Source organism: Arachis ipaensis, chromosome B2 (assembly GCF_059453495.1).
Source record: "Arachis ipaensis isolate K30076 ecotype BB chromosome B2, ASM5945349v1, whole genome shotgun sequence".
In the NCBI taxonomy this organism is placed as follows: domain Eukaryota; kingdom Viridiplantae; phylum Streptophyta; class Magnoliopsida; order Fabales; family Fabaceae; genus Arachis; species Arachis ipaensis.
Genome location: NC_142437.1, coordinates 21,167,938 through 21,181,979, shown reverse-complemented (window position 1 = coordinate 21,181,979; position 14,042 = coordinate 21,167,938). Strand labels below are relative to the sequence as shown.

Here is a 14,042-nt window from a genome sequence, read left to right as displayed (position 1 = left end):
AAAATGACGTTTATAACCGCCGTTTTTACCTGGGTTTAATGGTATCCTTCTCATTAAAAATGACGTTTATAACCGCCGTTTTTACCTGTATTTAATGGCATCCTTTTCGTTTAAAATGGCATTTCTAAATGCCATTTTTACCAAGATTTAATGACATCTTTTTCGTTTAAAATGGCATTTTTTAACTACCGTTTTTACCGAATAAAAATGATATTTTTTATCTTTTAAAAATATAATTTTTACTATTATTTTTATCTTGCTAAATAAATAATTTTTTATTAAAATTCCATAATAACAAAATCATAATCCATAGACAAAATATTATATAACTCAAAGTATTAAACATAATATATGATTTTTTAGTATTACAAATAAAAAATAATAACTCCTATACAAAGTATCAAACTAAGAAATATTGTTAGTTCTATTACATTGGGAGTTTTTCTAGAGATACTCAACAAATTTGCTTCAGATCATTCCAACATTTTCATTGTTCATGTCCGTGTAAATAAATATTACCTGCAAAAAAAAAATTGAACGTTAGAAATAAATAGTTAGAAATAAATAGTTGCTCAAATAAATAGCAAACTACCAGCATTTTGAAGAATTAAAAACTAAACCAATAGTCTCACAAGAGGGACTAGATATTAAGAAGCAAAGCACCAGTTTCTTGTATTCTGGGAACAAATTGCAGGGCATGAAAGTTACATCTGCAACGAAGTCTCTATATGAATTTTCCCGATTAGGAATAGCACACTAGGGCTTGAAATTCAAGATAGACAATAATAGAGGCATATCTGCCAGAACCTGGCAAATTGATTGTAATATCTAAGCATCAAATGATATTTACCTGAAGTTCAAATGGTATTGGGTCAAATGCAAGGCGATTCCCAAATCCAACAAAGTGAACAACTTGATTTTTAAGTATAATAGGTAGGATGTTTTTCAAGTAAAAGCTAGGCTTTGCCTCCTTTACCATGTCAACATCTGTCACCTGAAAAAGCATTCCCACAATTAAGAACATACAAAACCAATATATTTGAGTGTACTTATACTCTTATAATCTGCTGAAGTAGGAAAGTTACATACAACACTACCAATTGCCTCCAAGTCCAAAAACTGCAGTTCCTTGGGAAGTTCACGCACTATCCGAATATCAGGAGTCAAGTAGTTAATAAAATGCTCCTCCTAATAGATATCGCTGAATTGACTATGAAATTATGAAATAAGAGATCATAAGTTACACTTACAAATTCGAAACGTTATAAGAGAATACCCATGGACAGCAAATGTGAAAATAAAAATAAAGTAGAATAAATGCTAAACTAGAAATTTTACCATGGTAGTTTCCCTTCCAAAAATATGGGATAAAAAAGGCAGTAGTTAGTGAATTGCTAACCCATATGCCTAACCAGCTAACCTATCCCCTGAATTTTTCATATAACTTATAGCTATGTATTAGAATCACAGGTTTTATTCAGCTACAACAATCATAAAAAATTCACTTTCATATTATAACATCCCAGAAATCATCAGAGTTTTTACTAAGCATTTGGTCTAGCAACTAAATATTCCAAGAGAAATTAGGGACTTGTTTGGTTTGCATTTCCAAGAGAAGACACAGAGGACGACAACCTTCCACCTAAAGACCCTAAGCCATTCCACTAAACTAATTCTTCTCTCATTTAGAAATAGAAAATACCTAGGCATCAGTATCTCACGAAGCTTTAATCTTGCCATAAATTCAGCACTACCGCCAAGAATTATATCTGTCCCACGACCAGCCATGTTGGTAGCAATTGTCACGGCCCCAAGCCGACCACTCTGAGCTACAATCTCTGCTTCTCTCTCAACATTTTCTGGTTTTGCATTAAGAACCTTAAACAATACAGGGACAGGGTTCATTATATTATATCCAAAAAACTATCGGATTAGAAAGAACAGTTAGAAGAACAATTATTAATAACGGCATCCGGTCTTGGGCAAAGAATACACTACCCTTCTCCATTAAAGACATTCAACACAGGTAAGATTAAGAAAATAATGTGCGCTCACATCTTCCAAGATCCCCATTAAAACGAAAAAGACATTACCTCATGTGGAATTCCAGCTTCTTTCAATTGCTCTGACAAAGAATCGCTCTGCTCCATACTGGTCGTGCCAACAAGTACTGGACGACCAGTTTTATGCATTCTAGAGATTTCTACTACAACTGCTCGCCATTTCACACTAGTTGCCCTAAAAACTACATTAGATTCATCCTGAGAAGAAAATAAAGGCTCATTAGACATGATAAAACTCTTCAAGTTTTTTATCAAGAAATATATTGCTAACATGAAGAGAAGAATGGCAGTACATGGAAGGGTAAGTGATACTCCTTACAAAAGGGGAAAACAAGCATACTATCAAATAAACAGTTGGGAGGACAAGATACTCCTTAAATAAGCAAAAAGCAAGCAAACAAAAAATACTATCAATGAAGCATAACTTTTGAATTACTAATGAAGGGAATGATGATTAAAGACGAGAGGACAAGATATACACTTTATAGAAGCAAAAACAAACAAAATAAAATACTACCAGTGAAGCATAACTTTCCGATCTCTAAGCATTTAAGGGAAATGCCTCTAAATATATCATGGGCTTCCAAATAGAGACAAAAATCTACAGTATACCTATCCTGCAAAAGTTGTTTGTCTGAAAAATCTATCATCGACAGTGCAGAAGTTAGACACCAATTAAATACTCCAAACAACGGCTTATATAGCACATTGCAACAAAGAGCCTCCTCGCTTTCCCCGAAACCAGAAAAACTAGTAAATGGGAACTAATCTAAAATAGCAAGGCACACCTAACACTCACCAAAGATATCAAAACACAATATTCAAACAAAAGCATCATATTCAATGTGTGTAGTAATAATAAATGTGGGATTATAGTAAGTACATTGGTTTCTTAACCAATGGTCTTGAATTCAAGTCTTAGGAAAGGCAAAATTATTTTATGGTATTTTAATATATAAAAAACAGTATCTTGACAACTACTTCATCTTGCGAAACTCTTATAAGTAAAAGCCAATACTCCATGTTTCACATTGCAAAAACCATGATAGTGGTCTATGATTGACAAGCAAGATTTAAACCTTTCTTATCATAGGTTTATTTGTTGGAACGATTGTAACTTTAAGCTTGTAAATGCTCTCAAATTCTGTGCTTTTTGTTGCTGATGTACCAGTCATACCACAACGCTTAGGAAACTGCAAAAACACAGATTAAAAAGCGTCAAGGTAGTTTCTTAGGTAAATGAATTCCTGATTTCTGAAGATGAAACATTTCCAACCTGCAGAAAGAAATTCTGATAACTAATGGAAGCCAGTGTAACTGTTTCATTTTGAATTGGTAGCCCTTCCTTTGCTTCAACTGCTTGGTGAAGTCCATCACTCCACCTTCTCCCCTAAAGAAAAATTGAATTTACAAAAGAAAAAAATGTAATTAATAACATTTTTCTCATAAATAAAACAGTTAATTAATAACATAGTGGCCAGTGAAAGAAATCAAAGGATTTGATCTGCAGGAACAATATGATTATGCATATATTCTTTTATGATTTTATGATTGTCATCAAATTGATTATGCATATAACTTGTGCAAAGAAGCACAATTGATGCTTTTATGATTGTCAGCGAATTGAAACCTTTACCATTGTTTAATTGGTTACAAATTCTCTCTCCATTTTTATTCTTTCATCTCGTTCATTTCTCCACCTTTGCCTGTTTCATTTCATCCCTTTCCTTGTTGTGTGAAGTCCAACCAAGCAATACAGTCACTTGTGCTTTGCTGTTAACATCCATGGCTTCCAAGACTGCCTCCAACATTCCCACCAGGTAAAGCTTTCACCTTATCCATTCTTCATTCTTCAGTTTCAGATATATTATTCATTAAGTTATACGTAAGTTACCATCAAGAATCCTAACACTTTAATGTTACAAATGGATGAAAACCTTAAGGTCTTATATAGATCTAAGAGAAATACCAGACCTAAGAGGAAACTAACAGCCAAAACAAAATTCAAACACCAACAGCAACAGAAATGAGACCTTATCCTAAAAAAATCAATAAATCAATCACTGTCGACAGAAATAAATTCAAAAACTAAGAAGAAAATAATATCAGAAACAAAAAATAAAATCCCTAACAGAAACGGAACATAAATGAGACCTTTGGAAGAGTGAGGGACAGCGGCAAAGGCACCAAGCAGAGAAATGGAGGAACATCAGCGGCGGCAAAGCAGCGGAACACAAATTGCTGTTGATCTTGCTGCGCAAATGGCGGAATCGATTTCTCCACTCGCGATGAATCCTCGCAAACAGCCTTAAAAGAAAGACTTATCACAGAGGAAGGAAATTAAAGGAAAAGAAAGGAAGCTGACCTAGATCGTCACAGAGGAAGGAAAGGAAGGTGTTGACGATTTTGGTGGAGAAGACACAGAGGTCGATAAGGAGAGGAAGCTGGAGGAGATGTCACCGGAGGAGATCGCCGCTGTAGGAGATGTCGCCGAAGGAGATCGACGCCGAATGAGATGTCACCGGAGAAGATCGTCGGAGAACGCAAGAAGATCGGAGATCGTTGCACAGGCAAGGAGCAACAGCGTCACGCGCGTGGTGTTTCGACTTTCAAGTTTCCACCAAGGGTTTCTGAAATGTAGGATTACTAAGTTTGCCTTTATAGCACGTCAAAACTGCGGTTCAAAACCGCCATAATTACAAAAACGCCACAAATCCAAAAACTGATTACGGCAGCAGCAGAAAATGCCAGAATATCAAAATATTATGGCGATTCTTGAAAGTTGCCATAATATAAATGTCATTTTAACCTCTCAAATTCCAGCACCTCATACCAAATGCAGGCTTAGAGTGCCTTTGAAGTTGCGAAATGTTCGGGAGGGGGCGAGGGACAAGTAAGGATGGTAATGGAGCTTCTTGAGTACGGATAATCCTCCTCTCCCCTACCTTTATCCCAGTATGAGACAAAAATGTCTCTCTTTTTCATTTCTATTACAGGATTTTATGTATCAAATTTTTTGCGGAAGTGGATCTTTAGTGTCAATTTGTGCTAATTAAATTAAGCACTCCGAGTTAAAGGATTCTGCTAAAAACGTGTAGCAAACAAGCGTGACAAATAATAGTTTCGAAATAATAAAGAGATAATAACTTATTTAATTTAATTTTTATAATTTTATACGTATAACATCTATAATTAATAATTATATATTTATTATATCTAAAATTATATAATTATTTTAATAATAATTAATTTAAATGTTAATTAAAATAATTTTAAATTATGTAAGTTATTTTGTATTATTTTTCAAATATTATTATAATATTTTATTTTACTAGAAACAATGCATTTTGTATTTTTTTTTTCTTTTTTTCTCTACTTTCGTAAAAAAGAAGAAAACATAACAGAATTAATTTTATAACTTAGTCCAATCAAACATTTTTAATTGTTATTTTTTTTTTTTTATAGAATACCCTTGTGTTTTTCTCTTTCTTCTTCTCTACTTTAGTAAAAAAAAAAAAGACACATAATAACAGTAGAAGAAGAAATGTATGTACTTTATAGTTAATCTTATATTTGTAAAAATAATTTTTTATTAATTTTTTTTATAATTGATTGCAATTAACACTACAACATTTTAAGTTTACAGCCATAATCTTTTTAGTCACAGTTTAAAAGTGTGATCTAAAATCTTTTATGGTCATGATATTCAGATGTTTTAAAAAAAATTTTGGTCATGTTAGAGTTTTAAACCGTGACTTAAAATATTTGATAAGTAAAATAATAACCGTGACAAAAAACTGTGATCTTAGATAAAAAAAAAGGTAAAATATTAAATTGGTCTCTTATATTTGGATATAATCTTATTTTAGTCTTTAAGGTTTAAAGTGTCCTATTTGAATCTAAAAAATTTCATTTAACTTTAATGTAGTCCCATTGTGAAGTCAAAGTTAAATAATTTACGAAATATCCTACATAACAAGAATAAGGTCGATGATTTGGAGAACAAGTACAAGCTCCAGAGGCACAAAATCAATAGTAGATGCATTAATACATTTATTTATCATTAAATGATAAATAAATGTATTAATGCATCTACTATTGATTTTGTGCCTCTGGAGCTTGTACTTGTTCTCCAAATTATCGATATTGTTCTTGTACTGCTGTTATGTAGGACATTTCGTTAATTATTTAACTTTGACCTCATAGAGGGACTACATTGAAGCTAAATAAAAGTTTTTTGGATTCAAATAGGACACTTTAAACTTTAAGAACCAAAACAGAATTACGCCTAAATATAGAGGACTAATTTAGTACTTTACCCTAAAAAAAACTGTAATCATATAACTATAATCATGTCAAAATAGGTCATGATTTTAAAATTGTGATCTAAAGTTAAAAAGCGGTGAACATAAATTTTTAGTCACAATTTTCACTAGTTATGATTATGATTTTAAAACCTGACCATGGACAAAAAATATTACAATAAATGTAACTAGTATTCTCCTAAATATTATAATCAAAATAAAAAATGCTATCTATCTATTCTATTATATAAAAATCGGATGTCTACACTTAATGATAAAGCTGACGTGGCATGCTTTGGAGAGTGTTTCCCGATTTAATTGTTTTAACTCATTTAATATAATTTATTGCACTAACTTAATTATATCAACTAATTGATTTGATTAGATATTTAAATATTAATATAATTAATATAATTTATTATAATTTATATTACTTAATTAATTATATTACATTAATTATAATTCGTTATATTAGTGAATTAGTCTTTTCATTTATAAAGTCTAAAATAAAATAAATAAATTGTTATTTATTCTAATTAAATTTATTTATATACTATATATGAATTAACGTTAAGTTATAAAACATAGAACTTGTGGATTGTGATAAAAACGCAAATCAGGAAAAAAAAAATGCATACAATTATAGAAGAATTAAATCTATCCTCTTTATTTATTTTTAACCATCGTTTTAGATTTTAATTTTTTTTAAAACCAGTGATAGTGGAATTTTATTGATGCTAGATAAAATTATAGAAGAATCAAATCATAATTTGCATTTATTGATGCTAGATAAAATTATAAATTGTTACTCTTTCAATCAAATCATACCATATACAAAAATAAATTAAATTAAATAAATCGAATTTGCATCTCTATATAAATCGAATTGAATAAATTCGATTTAGGCAAATACGTAGTAAATTAAATTCATAAAGTTCGAATTATATGCAACTTCTGAATAATTATAATGTTATGGGTATTTTATATAAAAATTAATACAAAAATAATTTAAATTCTGTACAATATTTTTTTTTTGTATTTATGAGTTATTAAAAATGAACGAAAAAATATTGTATAAAATTTGAATTTTTTTTGTATGGGTTGTTGTATAAAATACTAATATCATTATAATTATTTATTTTGAAACAGAGTACAACTAAGATTTTATTAACAATTTTAAATAAAATATTTTTATAAAATTTTAAATTTTTTTATTATGAGCACTTTTTGTAATTATTATAAATAATTTTATAAAATTTAAAAATGGCTTAACAGATGTTATGAGTAAATCGTTTGACAAAAAAACTCATTACAAAATCGGTCGTATATGTGATTAATCGGTGAACCGTTAGTACTGGTTGGTTTTTTTAAAAGGTTTCTGGTTTGTTAATAACTCCTCCAAACGGTGCCATTTTGACTTTAAAAAAAAAAAAAGAAAAACTGAATCCCCAACGGCTTAAGCCCGTAACCCATTCCCACTCCCACACTTCTCTCATCTCCTCTCTGAAATTGATGTGAAAATGAAAGGCCAAATCTATAACAGTTGAGATTCTTGATGAAAATAAAAGGCCAAATCTACATGGAGCTATTCAAAATTACATGGTATATAGTCTATGTGGTCCGTACAACAAGAATTCACCTTGCATGAAGAATGGATCATGTTCAAAGTTCTATCCTAAAGAGTTTAGACAGCGAACACTCATTGATGAGGCCGGATTTTCCAAATATAGGCATACTGATAACGGTCGAACAGTAAAGAAAAGGGAATGTGTACTAAACAATAAGTTCATTATTTCGTATAATCCAGAATTGTTGTTCAAGTTCGGGTGCCACATAAATGTGGAATACACATGCCAAACAAGTTCTATTAAGTATCTGTTTAAGTATGTACACGAGGGTAATGACCGCGTAACAGCTACTCTATACAATGCTGGTGATCCGTCAGAAGCCACACAAGTTGTTGACGAAATTAGGAATTATTACGATTGTAAGTACATTTCGGCATGTGAGGCAGTCTGGCGTCTATTTGGATACGAAATCCAAGAGAAAGAACCACTTGTGATTAGACTTCCATTCCATTTGGTGGATGAGCAACATGTGGTTTATGGTGAAACTTCTAATGTGAATGATATCGTCGAAAGAGTAATATCTCATAAGTCCATGTTTTTGGGATGGATGGCGGCGAACATATCATATCCCTATGCTCGAAGTCTGACTTATGCTGAGTTTTCAACTAAATTTGTTTGGAAGGACGATTCTTCAAAGTGGTTTCCTCGAAAGAAAGGCTTCGCAATTGGAAGATTCATGTACCTACAGGTAATGACGAGTTTATATTCAATTTTGATCTTACTTATTTAATGGTTTAAATTTAAAATCTTAATAGCCTATACCCCACGTCCATTTTATTCGATTTATCTACACTAGAAAATAAATGTTCAAATAACTTTCAACAGTTATAATCTGTAGATTATACAATTTTTTATTTTTCTATATTTTTTAGGAAAATTATTCTTATGCGGATGTGTAGCTACATAATAATTAAAATAGCGTAGCTTAATCCATTTAACAACTTAAAAGTGGGATTTTAATCAAATTTTTTGCAGCAAATATTGAAGAATATTACCAACGACTTCTCTTGAATACTCAGAGAGAATGTATGAGTTTTCGAGACATAAGAACAGTAGGAGGAACAATTTATGCTATGTATAGAGATGCATGCTTCGCCCTTAGACTCTTGCAAGATGACAAAGAATTCATTGATGCAATTAAGGAAGCAAGCTCATGGGTCTCAGGATCATATGTTAGGAGGTTATTTGTCATTCTATTAACATCCAATAATATCTCAAGACCAGAACATGTCTGGGATAGATGTTGGCATGAACTCTCAGATGATATTTTGTATCGACAGAGAGTTGTGATGAACATGAGGGGTGAGTTTTTATTAATTACAATGATAAAAGTTCTCCTTATTGATCATTTTTAGTTTGATTGAATTTTTATAGTATCGTATAATATGCAGAGTTAACAATGTCAGATGATGAGATTAAGCAGTTGTGCTTAATGGATATAGACAAGATCTTACATTCCTATGGTAAAACCTTGAAAGACTATCCTCCAATACCTTTAACAACTGAAGTTGATAGTTCTTTGTTAACCGAAAGGGTTATTAGGGAAGAGCTAAACTTTAATAGGGATGATTTAAAGAAAAATGCCTCAGACATGTTAGCCATCGCAACACTTGAGTGGAGATATGCATTCGATAAAATTGTTAGAGCTGTGTATTGTGATGAAGGGGGATTTTTCTTTGTGTATGGTCATGGGGGTACTGTAAAAACATTTCTTTGGAACCTTATGTATGCTGAGATTCGCTCAAGGGGTGATATAGTGTTAAACGTTGCTCTGAGTGGTATTGCATCTTTACTTCTTCCCAATAGAAGAACGGCACACTCAAAGTTCAAAATACGGCTGAATATAACTGAGAATTCTGTATGTAACATCAAACCTGGTTCCCCTCAAGCAATGTTGCTGTTGAAAGCCAAACTTATAATTTGGGATGAGGCTCCAATGGTTAGTAGGTACTGCTATGAAGTGCCTGATAAATGCTTGGGTGATATCATGAGGTGTTCTCCAACATATAGCAAAGATTTGTCCTGTTGTACTAGGTGGAGACTTTAGACAAATTCTTCCTGTCATTTCACAAAGATCGAGACAAGATATCGTTCATTCAACCGTGAATTCGTCTTACCTTTGGAAGTTTTGTCAGGTGCTCAAACTAACAAAAAATATGAGACTCTCTGTAGGAATGACTGCTTCAGATCAAGATGAGACAGAGCAATTTGGTGAGTGGTTATTGAAAGTTAGTGATGGTCTAATAGGTGACAATATGGATGGTGAATCTGAGATATGTCTTCCAGGAGATATTGTTATTCCTTCTTCGGACCAGGCATTTGATGAGTTGGTTCATTTTTCTTATCCAAATATTTTGGAAAACATGTCCTCAAAATATTTTTTCAAAGCAAGAACTATACTGGCTCCCACACTAGACATCGTTGAATAGGTCAACAACCATCTGATGGCTATCATTCCTGGAGGGGAAATTATATCTTAGTTCGGGTTCCATTTGTATGGATGAAGGGAATATGGAGAGTCAGCTAGATCTCTATGGTCCTGAATTACTGAATAGCATAAATTGCTCTGATTTGCCTCCACATAAATTAATACTCAAGATTGGTGTTCCGGTGATGTTACTGAGGAATATTGACTAATCCAGTGGTCTTTGTAATGGTACAAGGCTACAAGTTAGGAAGTTTGGAAATCATGTCATAGAATGTAAAGTCTTAACGGGTAACAATGTTGGTCATATTGCTTTGATTCCAAGAATGAATATGGTACCAACAAATGAAACCGTCCCAGTTAGATTCCAACGAAAACAGTTTCCTATAATAGTATTGTTTGCCATGACAATTAACAAGTTTCAGGGACAAACTTTATCTTATGTTGGATTGTGCTTGCCCAAACCAGTTTTTACACATGACCAACTATATGTGGCACTTTCAAAAGTTAAGAGTAAGAGAGGTTTAAAAGTTTTACTTATGAATCATGTAGGAATATTTGCAAATTCAACCATCAATGTTGTTTATAGAGAAGTCTTTGAAAAAATAGTATTCTAATGTAAATATTTTAATTTTATTTTAAATTCTTTATCAGTGTATAATTATTTTAGCTTAAAAATATAAAATAATTATTACTTACTTTTTTTAGTTAAACTTTGATTTTAATAATAATTTTATAAATTTCTTAAAATAATAATTATTTTGTACTTTTGTTTTAAATATCGAAGCATATATTTCTTTTTTTACTTTTATAAATTTTTTCGTGCTGAGCACGGGGTCATACACTAGTTTGTATATTAAAATTAGTTACTAAAATCATTCATCAATGTATTTATGTATAAATATATATATATAATTTAATTTATTTTTAATGTGTATTTGTATTTAAACATATATTTTATACTGATGATTGACTTTGACAGCTAATTTTAAATTACATGTAACATAATTTAATTAAAATATTGAAACATTAATTGAATTATATTGCAATATAGTAAAGATTACGAAAATGGATTCTCTCCATTTTTTAACACTTGAGAATAAAGTGTGTTCTCTTACTTTTAATTCTATAAGTGAGACCAAAATTAAATAAAAAAAAATAATAAAAAATGAGATTAAACACTGAACACCATCTAATTTTTTTTTCATTGAAGAAGACCACTCTCTAAAGATTACAAATATAGGAGCATTGTACATCCAAAATCAACACTATATTGCTTCCTCGTCAAAGTTTTTCCATTTCAGAACATTGTATTCTAAAACACAATATGATTATATAAACTCAAGAAAAAATTGAAGTATAAAACAACAAAGTAAATATTGTAATTACTTCTCAAATCGCTTAAATATTATTTCATTTTATATTTCAAACTGAACGACCTCATAATCAACAAAACATAACTTCTATTGCAATTTTAAAAAGAAAAGCCTAGGCTAACAACTTTATTAAATTCTGGCCAGCATGTAACCCGTCAAAGAAAAATAAATAATCCCACACCATTAGATAAAATCTCACACCATTAAAAACATCATTAATGACTACTTGATGGCTACAAATCACAAAAGTTACTAACTCCCTAGCACTCCTCATTTGAAAAATCAAAATTAAAATAAACTTTTGAAATATTTATTGTTTCAAACATCGTTACATACTACTTCAAACTAAAGGACCACAATTTACCTAAATCTTTTAACATTTGTATTTTATGCTATAAAAGTGAATACCTTAACAACTTTCTCGATGAATCATTGAGTTTTAATTGCGACTCTTTATTTTTATTTTTTTAGAAAAAAAAAAAAAACAGAAACAATTACATCAAATATTCATATAATACATATAATATAAACTAAAAGTTTGTATTCTCATCATTATAGCGTTTGTCATACCTAGAATAGATTTCATCAATGCATGTGATTCTCTTTTTTTTATCATTTGGATAGCGTCTCATGCATTCAACTTTGATACATTCCAAAATGCAATTTTTCTTCTTTTCCTGATCCTTTTCATGGCGTATCTCACAATCCTTGATACACTCACCCATCTTATTACTAGCAATATGATAAAATGTTGTATAATGTTCTTCAACAATAGTTTTCTGAAATTCTTCATTGGCAGAACAAATAACTATCCCAATGATCATCAATATTATAATTATATGTGCCATATTTTTTCTAGCCATTCTCTCTCTCTCACGTTCTCTCTTTGTGTGGTTTGTAATAATCATAATGAACTTCAATTTATAAAAGGTTAAAATCTTTTTCAATGTTTTTTTATGTTGATATGTCTCTAAAATAAGAATATTTTTCATTTATTAGTATATGTTCCTTCCTCATACTAAAAGCTGCAAATTACTAATATAATAAATAAAACAATTACTTCTCGTTGTAGCAAATATTTTATAGTAAAGTTAATTATTTCGGCTCATTTTGAGTGTCTCTTGAATACTATGAATTTCACTAAATATACTAAGAACGTAAATTGTATATTAGAACATTGGACGATGTCATATAAACTCTAGGTTACAAATAAGTGAAAAGCATCATATGCATTATAAAAACATTGAAAATGTAATATGAATGAGGAGTTGTTTATGTAGTATAATGGATGGTAGTGAGAAAAAAGAAAAAAAAATTATTTTTATTCCTGTTATTTAATTTATATTTTTATCTGAAAATTTATTAATTTTATTGCAAATTCTGTGTGTATCATGTGGACAGAGAAAGACAAACTAGAATTCAAATTGTTTGTTATGATAATGCCATTTATTTTAAAATTTAGAATTGTCGGAATTCATTAATCTATTTAAATAGTATTAAAGTCTTTATATTTAATTAATTTTTAAATAGAAGAAGAGAGGTGAAGAATGAAGGAAGGATAGGGAAAAACTTAAAAATAAATAAACAATAAACGAAATAAAAGAAAAAGAAAAATGGCTAATCCCGCTATTGTGTATTATTGTTGCAAGTGTAGATAGAGTAATTATGAGATATTTTTATTAACACTAATTTTAGAAAAACATGCATGGGATTTTGGAATACGGAAAGGAATTCTTCACTCATGTGCACAATGATAGATATTTTCTAGAGTCACAGATTAGGGATGAAAAAAAATCGTAAAAATTATCACCGACAAAACATCTCTAAATTCGTTAAATTTCTATGACATACGAAATTATAGTATAATGTAAAATTTTAAAATTTCAGTTATTGCTTTAAAATTTTTGTTATTATCAATTTTTTTAATATGAGATTTAGATAATACTGTCATAAAATTATGATTTGACAATATATAAAGAATCTTGTATATTTAAAAATTTTGTTCAAATTAAGATTCCTAGTGTTTTTTTCAATGGAATTTATATGCAATACTATCATAGAAATGAATAAAGTTTTATGTTCGTTACTTTTTTTTTTACTTCATATATATTGTGTTTTTAAATTTTAACTATGTGTCTTTAATTTATCTATTAAGTTAGATTTTATTGAAGTATACTGCGTGATGATTATTTTTAAATTTATTCTACAGAAAATCTCTACGTACAAGTCTTTTTACTATACAAATC

General features: G+C 30.2%; 2 protein-coding genes across 10 annotated transcripts; one reads left to right on the top strand and one right to left on the bottom strand.

Moving 5' to 3' along the window:
* Positions 1-303: 303 nt before the first annotated feature.
* On the bottom strand, positions 304-4,695 carry LOC107626914 (protein translocase subunit SecA, chloroplastic). Of its 9 annotated transcripts, none has more exons than XM_088504987.1 (9): positions 4,218-4,695; positions 3,700-3,913; positions 3,340-3,453; positions 3,143-3,256; positions 2,094-2,261; positions 1,703-1,878; positions 1,090-1,210; positions 851-994; positions 304-519 (listed from the first exon to the last, which is right to left on the bottom strand). In XM_088504987.1, exons 2-7 carry the CDS (start codon positions 3,700-3,702, stop codon positions 1,189-1,191), a joined length of 597 nt encoding a protein of 198 aa, XP_088361113.1. In that variant the 5' UTR covers positions 3,703-3,913; positions 4,218-4,695; the 3' UTR covers positions 304-519; positions 851-994; positions 1,090-1,188. The 9 variants fall into 9 exon arrangements, with proteins under 9 accessions (XP_088361113.1, XP_088361116.1, XP_088361117.1 ...); XM_088504990.1 differs by having other exon boundaries at positions 1,098-1,210; XM_088504991.1 differs by having other exon boundaries at positions 1,090-1,145.
* A 3,271-nt stretch (positions 4,696-7,966) lies between these two features.
* On the top strand, positions 7,967-10,101 carry LOC107626915 (uncharacterized). The gene is made up of 4 exons (XM_016329805.3): positions 7,967-8,683; positions 9,015-9,297; positions 9,387-9,934; positions 10,030-10,101. The coding sequence occupies exons 1-4, from the start codon at positions 7,967-7,969 to the stop codon at positions 10,099-10,101; spliced, it is 1,620 nt and encodes a 539-aa protein (XP_016185291.3).
* The last annotated feature ends 3,941 nt before the right edge of the window (positions 10,102-14,042 follow it).

Excerpts from the sequence above, each read along its gene's own strand:
- LOC107626914 (XM_088504987.1), bottom strand. Across the intron at positions 3,257-3,339 it reads ATCAGAATTTCTTTCTGCAG|TTTCCTAAGCGTTGTGGTAT; the intron begins GTTGGAAATGTT and ends GTGTTTTTGCAG. Across the intron at positions 1,879-2,093 it reads AAGCTGGAATTCCACATGAG|GTTCTTAATGCAAAACCAGA; the intron begins GTAATGTCTTTT and ends GTATTGTTTAAG.
- LOC107626915 (XM_016329805.3), top strand. The coding sequence starts at position 7,967 with ATGGTATATAGTCTATGTGGTCCGTACAACAAGAATTCACCTTGCATG. Across the intron at positions 9,298-9,386 it reads AGTTGTGATGAACATGAGGG|AGTTAACAATGTCAGATGAT; the intron begins GTGAGTTTTTAT and ends TATAATATGCAG. Across the intron at positions 9,935-10,029 it reads TTTGGGATGAGGCTCCAATG|GTGGAGACTTTAGACAAATT; the intron begins GTTAGTAGGTAC and ends CTGTTGTACTAG.